Below are 15311 nucleotides of genomic sequence, written 5' to 3'. Positions count from 1 at the left end.
ATAGAACGGGATGGAGATTACGTGGGAAAATAGGGAGTGTAGAAGAAACATCATTCTTTCTCGTGTGTAAGTTTCATTGTGTTCAATAAATAATTGTTGAAGAAAAATAATGTGGTGCATTACTTTCTGGATGACCCTCGTATATGGACCGGCCTTCTCCTAGACAGTATGCAGCCATCTTGTTAGGACAGTTTCTGTTCTCACCTGAACCTGACTGGGGTTGTTTGTCCTGGTTCAGGAGAGGTTCCAGGGGAAGGTTGTGGTGGTGTCATCTGAGTAGGCTCTGATCTTCGCCGTTGGGAGGCACCGCCATCAGAGCAGGTCTCCCAATAGGCTGTGCCTTTGACTTCCATAGAGTTACGGAAGTTGGGTGACTGCCAGAATGGGCCACCCTCCGACACACTGGGAACAGATGAGTTCCAAACATCAGGGCTGTCTGGTGAATGGGACAGGGATTCAGAGGTATCTGGAAAGCAAGGGGGAAATAATCACTCATGGGAGCAGAAGCTCTAAATCAGAGATGTCCAAACCTTGGCAACATTAAGGCCTGTGAACTTCAACTCCCAGAATTTCCTAGATAGCCATGCTGGCTGGGAAATCCTGAGAGTTGAAGTCCTTAGATCTTAAAGATCAATCAAAACAGATCCGGATGATTAATCAAAAGAGAATAATTAGTAGAGGATGTAAAGAACAGTTTTAAAAATTAAAACCAATTGGGAGTATGAAGCAATAGATGTAAACTGGGTGGTGTAGCTAGACAAAAGAGGCAGTGGAAGATTAATAACATATACCGTAACAGATATGTGATTAAGCAATATTGACAATATTTAGTAGATTATATATACATAGTAAGTTGACCTGGATGAGGTTGATTCTTTCTTGGTGGGGAGAAAAATAATTAAGAAAAAAAAATACAGTATTTTGTACTTAAACTATCCACTCAGGGAAGGATTTAGAGGGTGTAAGAGGAAGAAGGTAAGAAAGGGTGAGAGGAGTGGGAGTAGAAGGGGAGGTAGAAAAGGAGGAAAGAGAATGAGATAGGAGAGGCAGAGAAGGAAAAAAGAAGGAGGGGGAGATGGTAGGAGAAATGGGGAAAGAAGGTGTAAGAAGGTAGGTACTGGAGATGGAATAGCTACCTGAGATAGAAAGAGGGGAGTGGGGAGAGGAAAGATCGAGATGGATTAAATAATCAAATTAAAATTAAAATTGGAATGCAACAAGTAATTGTACTATTGTTTTTTAAAGTGATAAATATCTGTATATTGATTCTTATTGAAAGTATATGTGATGTATTACTTTTTTAAAATGTTATGGGTGTGGAGGAGAAAAATAAAAAAAAACTTAAAAAAAAAAAAGAATAGAGCCGGAAGGGACCCCTGGAGGTCTTCTAGCCAAATCCCCTGCTCAAGTAGGAAACTCTACACCTGTGATGGTGAACCTGTGGCACATGTGCCACATGTGGCATGCACCCTCTCTATGAGCATATGAGCCATCACCCTGCTCAGGTCCACTGCGCATTGGCCTACGCCTTTTGCATACAGGGCAGGGCATCTCCCCAGGTCCAGAGGCTTTCCTCGAGCCTCCAGGAGGATGAAAATAGTGTCTTCCAGGCTCCGGAGGCCCTATAGAGGCTGGAATTGGGCCCATTTCCAGACTTCTGAAACTTTTGGGAGGCCTGTTTTTCGCACTGCCCAAGCTCTGCAGGCTTTTCTCGAGCTTCCACGAGGGCAAAAACAGCTTCCTCCAGGGTCCGGAGCCTCTCCGGAGGGGCCGTAGGGGGCGTGGAGGGGCACGTGTGCATGTGCTGGGGGATGCAACAATAGTCAGCCATCATACGTACATCCCATCTACCTTGATACCGTGCCTCTATGACTTTCAAATCATGGTGGAATCACTCATCCTGCTTATCACTGAGTGCACCAAGATTTTCCTGGAAGTTAGCAAGACGGCTATGTAAAAAATGCAATTTGATGTTCATGTTGCCTAATTAACTATACAGTGGTACCTCAAGATACGAACCCCTCGTCTTACGAACAACTCGTGATACGAACCCGGGGTTGAGAAAAAAATTGCATCTTCTTACGAACTTTTTTCGTGTTACGAACGCCAAACCCGAACTTCCGGGTTCGGCATTCGGAGGCTCCTGGGAAGCCGCCCGGCTGTTTTTAAAGGTGACAGCCGGGCTGGGGGGCTTCCCAGCACCCCCCCCCAACCCCGAACCCGGAAGTTCGGCAAAAGTTCAGGGTTCAGGAGGTTGCTGGGAAGCCCCCCAGCCCGGCTGTCACCTTTTAAAACAGCCAGGAGGCTTCCCAGCGGTTCTGGGAGAAGCGCTGGGGAGGAGCAGAAGGGCTGACTTGTCTCAATCCCCAGAGCTTCTCCTAGGAACACAGGGATGGCGAAGGGGCAGTGGGGGAGAGAACAGGAGAGAACGGGAGGCTCAGGACTCGGTCGTTCGCAGCGCTGGCTGGCAACTTTTCTTTTTAGCGCTGGAGAGGCAAGCTGGCCGTATCTATTCACCCACCCACCCATCCATTCATTGATCCAGAGGCTTGCCTTAGAACGGAATAGAAACAGCTTTGTCTTTGGCAGCCGGGCTGCCTCTCGTTTGCAATGATAGACGAAGCTGCCTAAGTGAAAGTCCCGTCCCCCCCCCCCCCAATTTTCGTTACGTATCCCGGACTGGCAACTGTTTCAGTTTTCTTCTCAGGCAAACCTGGCTGGATGGATAAATGGATGGATAAATGAATGGGTGGGTGGGGGGGTTGATGGATGGATGGATGGATAGATAGGGAGATAGAGAGATAGAGAGATAGAGAGATAGAGAGATCGTGGATAGATGGATGGGTAGATGGATGGATAGAGAGATTGAGAGACTGAGAGAGAGATAGAGAGATAATGGATGGATAGATAGATAGATAGATAGATAGAGAGAGAGAGAGAGAAAGAAAGAAAGAAAGAAAGAAAGAAAGAAAGAAAGAAAGAAAGAAAGAAAGCCCCCACCCGGGGAAACACGAGGCTGCGAAGCTGCGTGAGGCACATATGGGAGGAAGCCTCATTGATACAGAGGCTTGCCTTAGAACGGAATAGAAACAGCTTGATCTTTGCCTCTCCAATGCAATGATAGACGAAGCTGCCTAAGTGAAAGTCCCGTTCCTCCCCCCCCAATTTTCGTTACGTATCCCGGACTGGCAACTGTTTCAGTTTTCTTTTCAGGCAAACCTGGCTGGATGGATAAATGGATGGATAAATGAATGGGTGGGTGGGGGGGTTGATGGATGGATGGATGGATAGATAGGGAGATAGAGAGATAGAGAGATAGAGAGATCGTGGATAGATGGATGGATAGATAGAGAGATTGAGAGACTGAGAGAGAGATAGAGAGATAATGGATGGATAGATAGATAGAGAGAGAGAGAGAGAAAGAAAGAAAGAAAGAAAGAAAGAAAGAAAGAAAGAAAGAAAGAAAGAAAGAAAGGAAACCCCCACCCGGGGAAACACGAGGCTGCGAAGCTGCGTGAGGCACATATGGGAGGAAGCCTCATTGATACAGAGGCTTGCCTTAGAACGGAATAGAAACAGCTTGATCTTTGCCTCTCCTTTGCAATGATAGACGAAGCTGCCTAAGTGAAAGTCCCGTTCCCCCCCCCCCAATTTTCGTTACGTATCCCGGACTGGCAACTGTTTCAGTTTTCTTTTCAGGCAAACCTGAAACCTTCCCTGGCATTGTTTAAAAAGTGAAATGGGTTGGGGAGGGGGCGGATCCGGGGTTCCCCTTCTTCTTCGCCCGCAGCCTGGAGAGGGAAAGGGCCGCCGCGGGGCTGAGCGGGCGGGGTCCGGAGAACAATGCCTAGCACCGCGCTCCGATGCCCGAGCTCCTTTCGCCTGCGGCTCCCAGCCCACCGCCTCGCTGGTTGGCTTCTCCTCCTGCTCAGCCTTGCCTCTGCCTTTGTGCGCGGCTCCTCCACCGGAGCTCTGCTGCGCGCCCCTTCGCAGCCCCCTCGCTCCTTGCCCCCTGGACTTGGGGAGGGGGCGGATCCGGGGTTCCCGCTCTCCCCAACCTTCATCGGTGTGCGGGGAAAACCGCAACCCGCTTCTCGTGGGCGGGAGGGATGACTGGACCAGCATCCCCACGGAGAAGGGTCTCCTCCCTGGCGCCCCTTCCCACTTTTCCTCCCGAGTCCCGCTGGGGTCCATTTCCAAAGCGAAGGGCGTGGGAGGCAGGAGACAATCGGGCGACCGGAGCAGCAGCACCGCCGCCGTCACCGCCATGCCCGGCTGTTTTAAAAGGTGACAGCCGGGCTGCGGGGCTTCCCAGCAGCCTCCCGAACCCCAAAATTTTGCCAAACTTCCGGGTCGGGAGGCTGCTGGGAAGCCCCCCCCCCGGCTGTTTTAAAAGGTGACAGCCGGGCGGCAGCGGTTTTTTTGCGGTTTTTTTTTTGTTGTTGCACGGATTAATTGACTTTACATTGTTTCCTATGGGAAACAATGTTTCGTCTTACGAACCTTTCATCTTACGAACCTCCCCCCGGCACCAATTAAGTTCGTATCTTGAGGTACCACTGTATTATATGTATAAGGTGTCAAGAAAAAACTTGACGTGGTAGAAGAAAACTAACTACAGTTTTGAAACCAGCATGCCTAATTAACTATAAAAAAGTTAAAAAATCAAACTCAACAGAAATTGTGTTACAAATTGTTCCCCAGTGTTATCAGTCCACTTTCTTAATATGTATTGTAAGAAATCATTGAGTATGCAATCCCAAAGGATGCTGCAAGCATCCTGTTTGAATGGATGGGACAGCAGTGCAGAGTTTCACCTGCAAAAAGGACAGCAAGCATTGACATTTCCCCTGGTTGGCTTGCCAACATTTTTGCCTCACCTGGTTTTGGTTTGCTGCTCCTTTTGGGAGGCTTTTTGAGCGGCAGTGGTGGTGGGGTCCTCTCATTGGTTGAGTTCCGTTGGCCAGGCTGCAAAGGGATCACAATGGTTTCGTAGGTCTTGTTGCTGATATCCATACCAGAGCAACCCCATCGATTTGGAGAGAAGAGATGGCCGGTGGTTGGAGATGGTGAAGACCCAAAAGATCGCTGCAGTGGGCTAATCTATCAGAAAATGCAACAGATAATATCAGCACCTGAACCCACCACTACCTGCCCTGTAGATCTGCTTTTCCTTCCTCCAGGCTCCAACCCCAGCCCTTTTATACCATCCACATAGTGATGGGCTCCTACGGATATGGTCAGGTATGCAGAAGCAGTAAACAAAATTTGGTCAGGTATGCAGAACCAGTAGAAAAAATGTGAATTGTTTTCTTTCTTTTTTCTTCTGGACTCTGAGTGTTTTTCCTATTGCAGTAAATGAGATTGAATGTGTATAATTTTAGAAGAGCTGTGCGTGCATGTGTGTACATACACATACAGTTTATATAGTAGATAATGTATATTTTGGTATGCCTGTGTGTAATATGTATGTACACATATGGCATATATATACATACAATTAAAGAGTATATTTTGAATGTTCAGTAATAGTAGATAGGGAAATTGTGTCTCTTTGAGGCGAGGAGAAGCCAGGCACCCTAACCCAAACCCTTGATGTGAGTGACATCAAGTTGGCCATCTTTTAAGCCAGTCACATGACCTTTAAGCCATCCCCTGGTCACATGATCATCAACCCACTCCCAACTGGTCACATGGCTGGCAAGCCACACCCACAAAATAAGCCACACCCACAGCATGGTAGTAAAATATTTTGCAGCCCTTCACTGCATCCACTTCTTCTCTAAAGAACTTTATGGCACTGGATACCCTCCATGCTACTAAGATTGAAAATAAGGAAACAAATAAGATAGTAGCAACAGGGCAAATCTGAAGTGGGGTCGGACACAAGCAAGCAGACACCAGAAAAACAAAGCTAAGAAGAATCTGGTGCGATCAGGCCAAAGGTCCACCTAATTCAACATCTTATTTTTCACTTGTGACCAATTGGCCTAGGCACAAACCAGGCAAAATATGAAGCCAAATAGCATATTGTTGCTTGACAGAGCAACGTGTGTGTCCTCTGTTAACTGGAGCTTGCAGAAGATTGGGTGAAAGTAAGGAGACAAAAGAAACACAGAGAGTTAGATGAGAAGATGGGGACCTTATTACTGAAGCAACACTCAGTCTGGCTATGTTCTCACAACATGCTAAAGCAGGCTAGATAAGCTTTAGCAAATGTATTTGTACAATATACTGAGCTTATTTAGGGGGAATCTTGGTGGCTTAGTATGTGATGAAAAAGCAAATCTATTTGGTTAATTTATGGTTCAGTAGCAAATGGATTGATACAATCACCAGTTTAGGAACATTGGGGGAATGAATGCAGCCAAGATTTTGAAGACCCCTATAAAATTCTTCCTTTCACAGCTTAAGATCAAGCAATCTTTTGGTGTTCCATTTCACAGCCAGCTAGAGCAGTAGTTCTCAACCTGGGGGAACGACCATTTCATAGGGGTCGCCTAAGGAACTAAAGCTTCTGTTCTGGCGCCTTGGAACATATTTTTACAATCTGACCAATTAGGCGTTTACAGTGGGGGTGTCCCTCTGTCCTTTCTGCCAATCAGCTTAAAGCTCTTTTGAGAGAATTGGCGCTAGACTTATGGTTGGGGGCAATGTTCCCTCTAATTTTTTTTGGGTGTGGGCGGAAAAGTATAGTGTCTGAGCGACAGTCCCTTTGGGACTGGGCGGCATAGAAAAATAAATAAATAAATAAATAAGAAAAAAATCCCCTTCTTTTTTTATTAAAAGAAATTAATAATAAAACAAAACCAAAATCTATTACTATTATTATCTTCTCTTTTTCCATCCCTGTCTCCTCCCCCCTTGTGTGTGTGTGCGTGTGTGAACTCTTGAACCATTTCCAATTAGAGGTGAGCTATTGGAAATGGTTCAAGAGTTCACACACACACACACACACAAAAACGGCTGGGGGGGGGTTTCTCTGTTATTATTTGGGTGCTTTTTACCATATGCTTTAAATCAAGAGTCATCACCGTTCCCTGTAGGCTGTGCGCGTGTGTGCGCGCGCCCCAAAATACCCCCGTGCATGCCCTTTTCCATGGGCGCGCGCTCCCCATCCCCCTGCCAACCCGCAGGGGGGGGGGGCGGGTAGGTGTGGCAGTAGGAGGAAAGGGAGCCGTGGCCGCCCCTGCCTCCCCACGGTGCCACCGGCCCCCTCTCGCCCCTGCCCCCCGCCCGCCCGATCCACCCCCTCTCCGCCTCCTGCCTTGGGGCGCGATTTCTCCCGCGGCGGTGGCGGCTGCGGGACAAAAGCGCTGCCAGCCAGGGGGCTGCGAGAGAGGGCTTTCTCCGCGCGCTTGGGGAATGCCTGCCCCGCCCCTCTCGCAGCCCCTTCGCTGGGAGTGCTTTCGTCCCAGACTTCCGGCAAGGGGGCTGCAGTAGAGGCAGGGCAGGCGTTCCCGAAGTGCTCAGAGAAAGCGCTCTCGCAGCCCCCTCGCCGTCAGTGCCTCCGTTCCGGAGCTCCGCCTCACAGCTGATCACCCTGCCGCCGGCCACGGCTACTGCCCAATGCCTCTGCTGAGAGAAAGAGAGAAAGTGGGGGGGAGAGATAGCAATAGAGAGATAGAAAGAGGAGTTTGCGCAGGCAAGATGGCTTTGTTGCGGGGGCTTCTGGTGTGCAGCTTGCTCTTGCTCAGTTGTGTCTGCAACCAGGCGCTCGGGACTAGGGTCGGGATCCTCGGGGGACTTTGGGATGCTTCTTTGGAGGAACCGGAAGTCCTCTAAGCCCTTCAATTTGCCATGAACGAATACAACAGAGGGACCAATGATATGTATCATAGTCGCGTATCCGAAGTGGTCCGAGCCCAACAACAGGTTGTTAGTGGAATGAAGTATTACTTCACTGTTAAGATTGGACGTACTGTTTGCCGTCAGGGAGCATCTGACCTCGAAAATTGTGCATTTCATACCGCACCTAAACTGGCAAAGACAACCGCTAACAACCTGTTGGGCTGCGAGAGGGGCGAGGCGGGCATTCCCCAAGCGTGCGGAGAAAGCCCTCTCTCGCAGCCCCCTGGCTGGCAGCGCTTTCAGCCCGCAGCCGCCACCGCAGCGGGAGAAATCGCGCCCCAAGGCAGGAGGCGGAGAGGGGGCGGTTCGGGCGGGGGGGAAGGGGCGAGTGGGGGCCGGAGGCACCGTGGGGAGGCAGGGGCGGCCGCGGCTCCCTTTCCTCCTACTGCCGCACCTCCCCGCTCCCCCGTGGGCTGGCAGGGGGATGGGGAGCGCGCGCCCATGGAAAAGGGCGCGTGCGGGGGTATTTTGGGGGGGGCGCGCACGCACCCAGCCTACGGGGAACGGTGGTTGGGGGTCACCACAACATGAGGAACTGTATTAAGGGGTCGCGGCATTAGAAAGGTTGAAAACCATTGAAGAAACTGAAGGAAGCTATATACAAAATTTCATATCACTGCCATGTTTCTCGATAGAAAAGAAAACTGACACAAGATTGTCCCACCTGGAACATTATATAACAAGACACAACAGCAAATGGGAGTTGTTATCCCAGCACCTTTTCATCCAGCTCATCTTCACTGTCATATGAAAACTCCTGAGAGGTTTCCCAGTCGTAGTCCACATGCATCTGCATAGCCAACTTCCCAGCCTGGACCTGCTCCAGCTATCACAAAAGGGTAAAATAATAATAATTAATAATAATAATTTATTAGATTTGTATGCCGCCCCTCTCCAAAGACTCGGAGTTGCTCACAACAATAACAACAATGTAACAAATCTAATACATTAAAAGAAATCTAAACCCCATTATTTAAACACCATACAACACACTCATACCATACATAAATAATAAAACCCAGGGGCTCAGGTTCCCCATGCCTGATGACAAAGGTGGGTCTTTAATAACTTACAAAAAGCAAAGAAGGTGGGGGCAGTTCTAATCTCCGGGGGGAGTTGGTTCTAGAGGGCCAGGGAAGGCTCTTCCCCTGGGACCCGCCAGATGGCATGTTTTGTCAACAGGACTACGAGAAGGCCAACTCTGTGGGACCTAATCAGTCGCTGGGATTCGTGCGGCAGAAGGCGGTCCCGAAGGTATTCTGGTTGGATGCCATGAAAGGCTTTACAGGTCATTACCAACACTTTGAATTGTGACCGGAAACTAAATGGCAACCAGTGCAGGATATCCTTGGTCACTTCACCATCTAAGACAGCGATGGCGAACCTTTCTTGGCTCAGATGCCAAAAGGGTGTGTACACCAGCTAGCACACATGTGGCTACCTCAATGCCACCCCCCATGCATGGACACAACCCCCATGCTGCAGTGAAGGGCCGCTTGTCTTTGGCACTACCGGTGCTCCCTCCAAGGCCATTGCGGGCATGCGGGAACCCTTAGGTGTGAGATTTGGCTTCTGTGAATGTGCAGCAAGCGAAATCTCACATGAGGATGCAAACACAAGTGAGATTTCAACAATTTTCACTGATATTTTTGTTTCCATGCATGTGCAGGAGCAAAAAATTGGCAAAAATCGGCAAAATCTCACTCACACAAGCGTCCTCATGCAAGATTTCACTCGCTGCGTATGCACAGAAGCCAAATCTTGTGCGGGGGCACATCGGGGTCACGCAGCTGCATGCGCATCCCAGATTTTCCTACCAGGACGGCCCACTGGATAGCGCAACCTGGAACCCCTTATTGCCGTGCTGCCCCACACACATGCCTGCGCATACACGCCCATGCTGCCCACCCCCTGCGCACTCACTGGCCTCACTGAAGCCTCTAGACTCCTGAAGCCTGGGAATGGAAAAAAACAGCCAAACAGAAATTTGGCCAAACGAACTTCTGGTTCGCGTGTTGGGCTGTTTTTTGCGGCCCCCAGGAGGCTTTCCTGAAGCTGGGGAAAGTGAAAACAGCTGAAAAGAAGGCTGAAAATGAGCTGGCCAGCCTGTGCATGCACCCTGGAGCTGACATAGGACAACACCTCGTGTGTCCTCAGATTTGGCTTTGTGTGCCACCTGTGGCACGTGTGCCATAAGTCCACCATCACTGATCTAAGAGGTTCTCCTATTCCTTCAAAAATAGGAGGCAATCCACTGTCTTCGACAGCAGTCTGAGAAAAGTCCACCTTCCTTTGGAGCTCCCATCCAGGGTCTGATTCCCCCAATATCTTGTTCTAACCAGAATCTTCAGAATGGTTGCTCTCTCTCTCCAACATCTCAGTCTAATATACTTCCTCAAACGGAGACCTTCCTGCTGTAGAAAAGTTGTCAATACAGCCCTGGCCTACTGGTCAAGAAGGATGGCCACTGTGAAGTAACATTCTCTGCAAAGCACATTTCTCCTACCTAAATCCCCCTTACCTCCACCTACCAAGTCTTGGCACTCCGCATTCTTGAATCTTCTTGCCATCTCTAGAGGTGTTTCACCAGCTGCATTTACTGGAGGAGAACCAAAAGGAACACACCAATCTGAATCCAGAGATTTTCAAACAATATGTAACACAAAGAAAGCAAGGACTGGTGCACCGTAATCAGTGATGTATTAACCATTATGCAGACTTAAGCACGTACTTATAAGGCACCAGGTCCAAAGCAGGCACCAGAAAGTTGAGAAAGAAAAAACAACCAGTATATAGAAGGGGGGGGGGGGCGGCACCAAAATTTGTCAGATCTTAAGGCACCAGTGAGCCTTAATCTGCCAGTGACTATAATTTTGTATGGTGGTGTGTGATAGTTCATAAGGGTAATCACATAGAGAAGCTGATTATCTATTTTAATGGAAATAGGATGGTACCACATTCATCAAAGCCTAGTCACCCAACCTTCCTTGCATTTGTCCCAGATGTGGTTTCCTCCTGGTTTGCCTTAACAGGCAGCAAGTTGCTGGTGATGTCATGATTTTTTTTAAAAGTTTTAATTTTTTTTAAAAAATTAAAGTTTTATTTTTTATTTTTTTAAAAAACTTTTTAAAAAAATTCCCGGGTTTTTCTTCTTCTGTGAATGTGCAGAAGCCAATTTTCTGGCACTGCAGAAAACATTGCCATCTTGTTTTGGGCTTTTTAAAAAAGAAAATATTTTTTGGCAATGTGCATGCACGCATGCGCGAAGCACGTGTGTGCCCACGAGGTTCAGCCACGCAGCGCAGGAGGCAGTGAATCTGCAGCAAGGTAAGTTTATTTCAGTTAGAAACCACCCCCTGATTTGCCCACCCTTTTATTCAATTGATCAAAGAAACCATTTGTTTTTCAAACAATCGCCAAAATTTCTCATTGGAAAAGCATCCAAGATGTTGCAAAGGATAATAATATTCTCAGCCAGCCTGGAAAATTCCATTGACAGGAATTGACCAGACAGCTATATTTTATTTTTACTCCAGTACTGGCAACAGGCTCCAGTATTCTATCATGCTGAGAACAGTAGGCAGGTTTGGGGCCATAAAACAAGCTTGGCACACACAACAAGAAAGCAAGAATAAACAAGAAGCTCAAGAGAAAATATATGGGGGTTGTTTCCAGCCATCTGCCACCCAAGCTGGTTACTTCTCTCTGCCTTGTGACAGGATCAGGCCACAGGCTCCCTTGCAGTAAGACTCTGAAGTTACCAATCCTTCTCCCTCCCTTTCCAGCCAGATGGGCATCCTACCTGCCTTTGTAGAAGCTTTCCCTTTCAGTAACAACTTGATGCAATTGGGCTGATTATACTGAACTCCGTAATGCAAAGCTGTATTCCCATCCGTAGAGAGTCGGTCCAGATTTCCCCTACGTATAGAGAGACAGCAAAGTGGCAGATTTCAGGTCTGGTTGGAGATTTTTTTAATCAGTAAAATTGTGGAAAACCTCAGTTCTTAAAAAGGACACAATTATTCAATTTGCACAATCACACAAGGAACCCTTTGGACTTCCAAAAGTGACCTGGCAAACAGAAACACAGCTTTGTTTGAACAGCCAAACCATGTTTCTCCCCAGTTCTGCCAGTGCAATCTTCTCAATAAATATTAAACATTTATATCTCTGTAGATTGCAAATAATGGGGTGGGGAAAGGGAGGAGGGGCAGGGTGGGCGGGGCCAACCAGAGGTGGGATTTGGAGGTTCTCCAAACTGGCCATCACGTTAGATATGGGTTCTCCCGAACCTGGGCGAGCCCGTAGCAGTCCACCCCTGCGATCTATTGCAAATTGCACCTTGAGTCTAAATAAGTAGAGGTGCTTGCTGCTTCAAAAGCATGTGGTCAAGGCTAATGAGTTTAATTCTTATTCTCCCCTCAATACACATCTAACCATACTAGGAGCAGAAGACAACTTATTTATTTATTTATTGGATTTATATGCCTTCACAGAAGAGACTCCAGAATTCAGTAACAAGGGTCCTTCAAACTAAGACTTACCCATTCTGAATAATGAAATCCACCAATGGAAGGGAAGTTTTGTCAGCATAGCGTACTGCCCAATGCAAGGCTAGTTCACCTTGTTCCTATTAGAAGAAGTAACATTTTGCAAAACTTTTTATGATATTTTACAATAACAACAAAAAAGCAGTATAAAAACACATTAATAACCGTTAAAACCCATACATACTCTCAATCATTCATGGTCCCAGGCCTGCCAAGAAAGCCAGGTCTTAACAGCTTTCTGGAAGACTGGTAGGGTGGGGATAATGCAGATCTCTGGAGGTATTTGGTTCCAAAATGTCAGAGCCACTACAGAGAAGGCATTCTTTTAAAAAGAACCACAAAGACATCCGAATTACATTACATCAAGTTGATAGCAATTGCAATAGCACTTGGCCTTATCTACTGCTCCATAGTGTTCCACAACACCCTCTGGGCAGCTGACAATGTCTGTACATTGCATCTGGGTCCTCATTTTACCGATCCTGGAAGGCTTAGTTAACCTCTAGCTCATCAGGATAGAACTCCAGACTATGGGCAGAGTTAGACTGCAATACTGCACTTTAATCACTGAGCCACCACCAGGACATTTTAAGTTACGGTCATACCTCGTCTTACGAACCTAATTGGTTCCAGGGGGAGGTTCGTAAGATGAAAGGTTCGTAAGACGAAACATTGTTTCCCATAGGAAACAATGTAAAGTCAATTAATCCGTGCAACCAAAAAAAAAACCCCCGCAAAAAAACCTGCCGCCCGGCTGTCACCTTTTAAAACAGCCTGGGGGCTTCTCAGCGACCTCCCGAACGCCGAACGCCAAACCCGAACTTCCGGGTTCGGCGTTCGGGAGGCAGCCGAGAAGCCCCCAGGCTGTTTTAAAAGGTGACAGCCGGGCTGGGGGGCTTCCCAGCAACCTCCCGAACCCCGAACCCAGAAGTTCGGCAAAAGTTCGGGGTTCGGGAGGTTGCTGGGAAGCCCCCCAGCCCGGCTGTCACCTTTTAAAACAGCCGGGCGGCTTTCCAGCAGCCTCCCGAAGCCGAACGCCAAACCCGAACTTCTGGGTTCGGGGTTCAGGAGGCCGCCGAGAAGCCCCCAGGCTGTTTTAAAAGGTGACAGCCGGGCTGGGGGGCTTCCCAGCAACCTCCCGAACCCCGAACCCGGAAGTTTGGCAAAAGTTCAGGGTTCAGGAGATTGCTGGGAAGCCCCCCAGCCCGGCTGTCACCTTTTAAAACAGCCGGGCAGCTTTCCAGCAGCCTCCCGAAGCCGAACGCCAAACCCGAACTTCCGCGTTCGGCATTCGGAGACTGCTGGAAAGCCGCCCGGCTGTTTTAAAAGGTGACAGCCGGGCTGGGGGGCTTCCCAGCAACCTCCCGAACCCCGAACCTGGAAGTTCGGCAAAAGTTCGGGGTTCGGGAGGTTGCTCGGAAGGCCCCCAGCCCGGCTGTCACCTTTTAAAACAGCCGGGCGGCTTTCCAGCAGCCTCCGAATGCAGAACCCGGAAGTTCGGGTTTGGCGTTTGTAACACGAAAAAAGTTCGTAAGAAGAGGCAATTTTTTTCTGAACCCCAGGTTCGTATCTTGAGTTGTTCGTAACACGAGGGGTTCGTATCTTGAGGTACCACTGTATATTAAAGGATGCCTCTTAGGTGTCAGATGTGGGCTTCTGTTATGAGAGATTCAATCTATGATTGTCAATTCTTGTGTCAAGAATACCTATGTCATGGTGGCCATTAGCAAGCTAAAACCACAATTTTTAAAAAATTAACAATAGCCATTATTAAAGAACCAAACCCTCAGAGGATTTTGTTCACTATAATCCCAGGAACAATAAAATTTGCCTGGTTTCAAGATGAAAACTTGAGACAGAAGAGAGCCTGTGGTGTAGCGCAGCGTTTCCCAACTGGTGTGGGACACAGTCAGGAGTGCCGCGAAGCTCCTAGGGAAGCTCCAGCTGGGCGGGGCGCTGCCGGTGCTGGTGTCTCCGACCTGGAGCTCCCACTCGTAGCTGTCCCCCGGCTACTGCCCGATGCCGCTGTTTTCGGCGCTCTCCTGCTGGGCCCCAAAGAAGGAAGGCGGGAAAAAGGAGAGCTTCATTCTTCGCGCCTCCTTTTTCCTGCCTTCCTTCTCTGGGGCCCAGCAGGAGAGCGCCGAAAACAGCGGCATCAGGCAGTAGCCGGGGGACAGCTGCAAGTGGGAGCTCCAGGTCGGAGGCACCGGCACCCGGCAGCGCCCCACCCAGCTGGAGCTTCCCTGACGTCGGCGGCAAGCGTCCTTTGGGGCCCGGCAGTGGGAGCAGGAGGGTGCCGGCTGCAGCGGCTCCAGGCAGTCACAGGGAGATGGCGGCGGCGAGAGGGAGCTCCAGGGTGGAGGCACCGACGGTGGCGGTTGGACGTGCTGCTGGAGACCTACATGCTGGCGCTGCGGGGCTGGCACTAGCTCGCTGGCTGGGCCTGAGGTGCCAGCCCCATGCCCAGCGCAGCGCCGGCATATACGGCGTCTAGCAGCACGTCCAGCTGCCGCCGTCAGGACTCTCACTCACAGTCAGCCGCTCTGCCGCCACCCTGTCAGCCGCTCTGCCGCCACTCTGCCGCCATCAGCGGCCTGATGCCGCTGTTGTTGGCGTGGTAGAAAGAGAGAGAAAGAAAGAAAGAAAGATAGCAAGAGAGAGAGAGAAAGAAAGAAAGAGAGATAGCAAGAGAGAGAGAGAGGGACATAGCAAGAAAGACCGAGAGAGAGACAGAGAAAGAAAGAAAGAAAGAGAGATAGCAAGAGAGACAGAGAGAGAAAGAAAGAGATAGAGAGAGAGATAGAGAAAGAGAGAGAAAGAAAGAGATAGCAAGAGAGAGAGAAAGAAAGAGAGATAGCAAAATAGAGAGAGAGAGACATAGCAAGAGAGAGAGAAAGAGAGACAGAGAGA

General features: G+C 49.0%; 1 protein-coding gene across 7 annotated transcripts in view; it reads right to left on the bottom strand.

Annotated features, from left to right (window-relative positions):
* The window catches only part of ASAP3 (ArfGAP with SH3 domain, ankyrin repeat and PH domain 3), a 175046-nt gene that overhangs the window by 13094 nt on the left and 146641 nt on the right, over positions 1–15311 (bottom strand). For all 7 annotated transcript variants that reach the window (XR_011560334.1, XR_011560333.1, XM_070764522.1 and 4 more), the window contains exons 18-23: positions 12396–12481; positions 11654–11769; positions 10383–10450; positions 8570–8677; positions 4881–5103; positions 205–466 (exon numbers count right to left, since the gene is read on the bottom strand). Coding sequence is in view for 5 of the 7 variants with exons in the window: in XM_070764522.1 (XP_070620623.1) it covers positions 205–466; positions 4881–5103; positions 8570–8677; positions 10383–10450; positions 11654–11769; positions 12396–12481 (863 nt within the window). In the remaining 2 variants the exon portion in view is untranslated. The remainder of the gene's footprint in view (positions 1–204; positions 467–4880; positions 5104–8569; positions 8678–10382; positions 10451–11653; positions 11770–12395; positions 12482–15311) is intronic.

Source organism: Erythrolamprus reginae, chromosome 11 (genome assembly GCF_031021105.1).
Source record: "Erythrolamprus reginae isolate rEryReg1 chromosome 11, rEryReg1.hap1, whole genome shotgun sequence".
NCBI lineage: Eukaryota > Metazoa > Chordata > Lepidosauria > Squamata > Dipsadidae > Erythrolamprus > Erythrolamprus reginae.
Note: the sequence above shows the minus strand (reverse complement) of the source record. Positions and strands in the feature narration are given on the sequence as shown.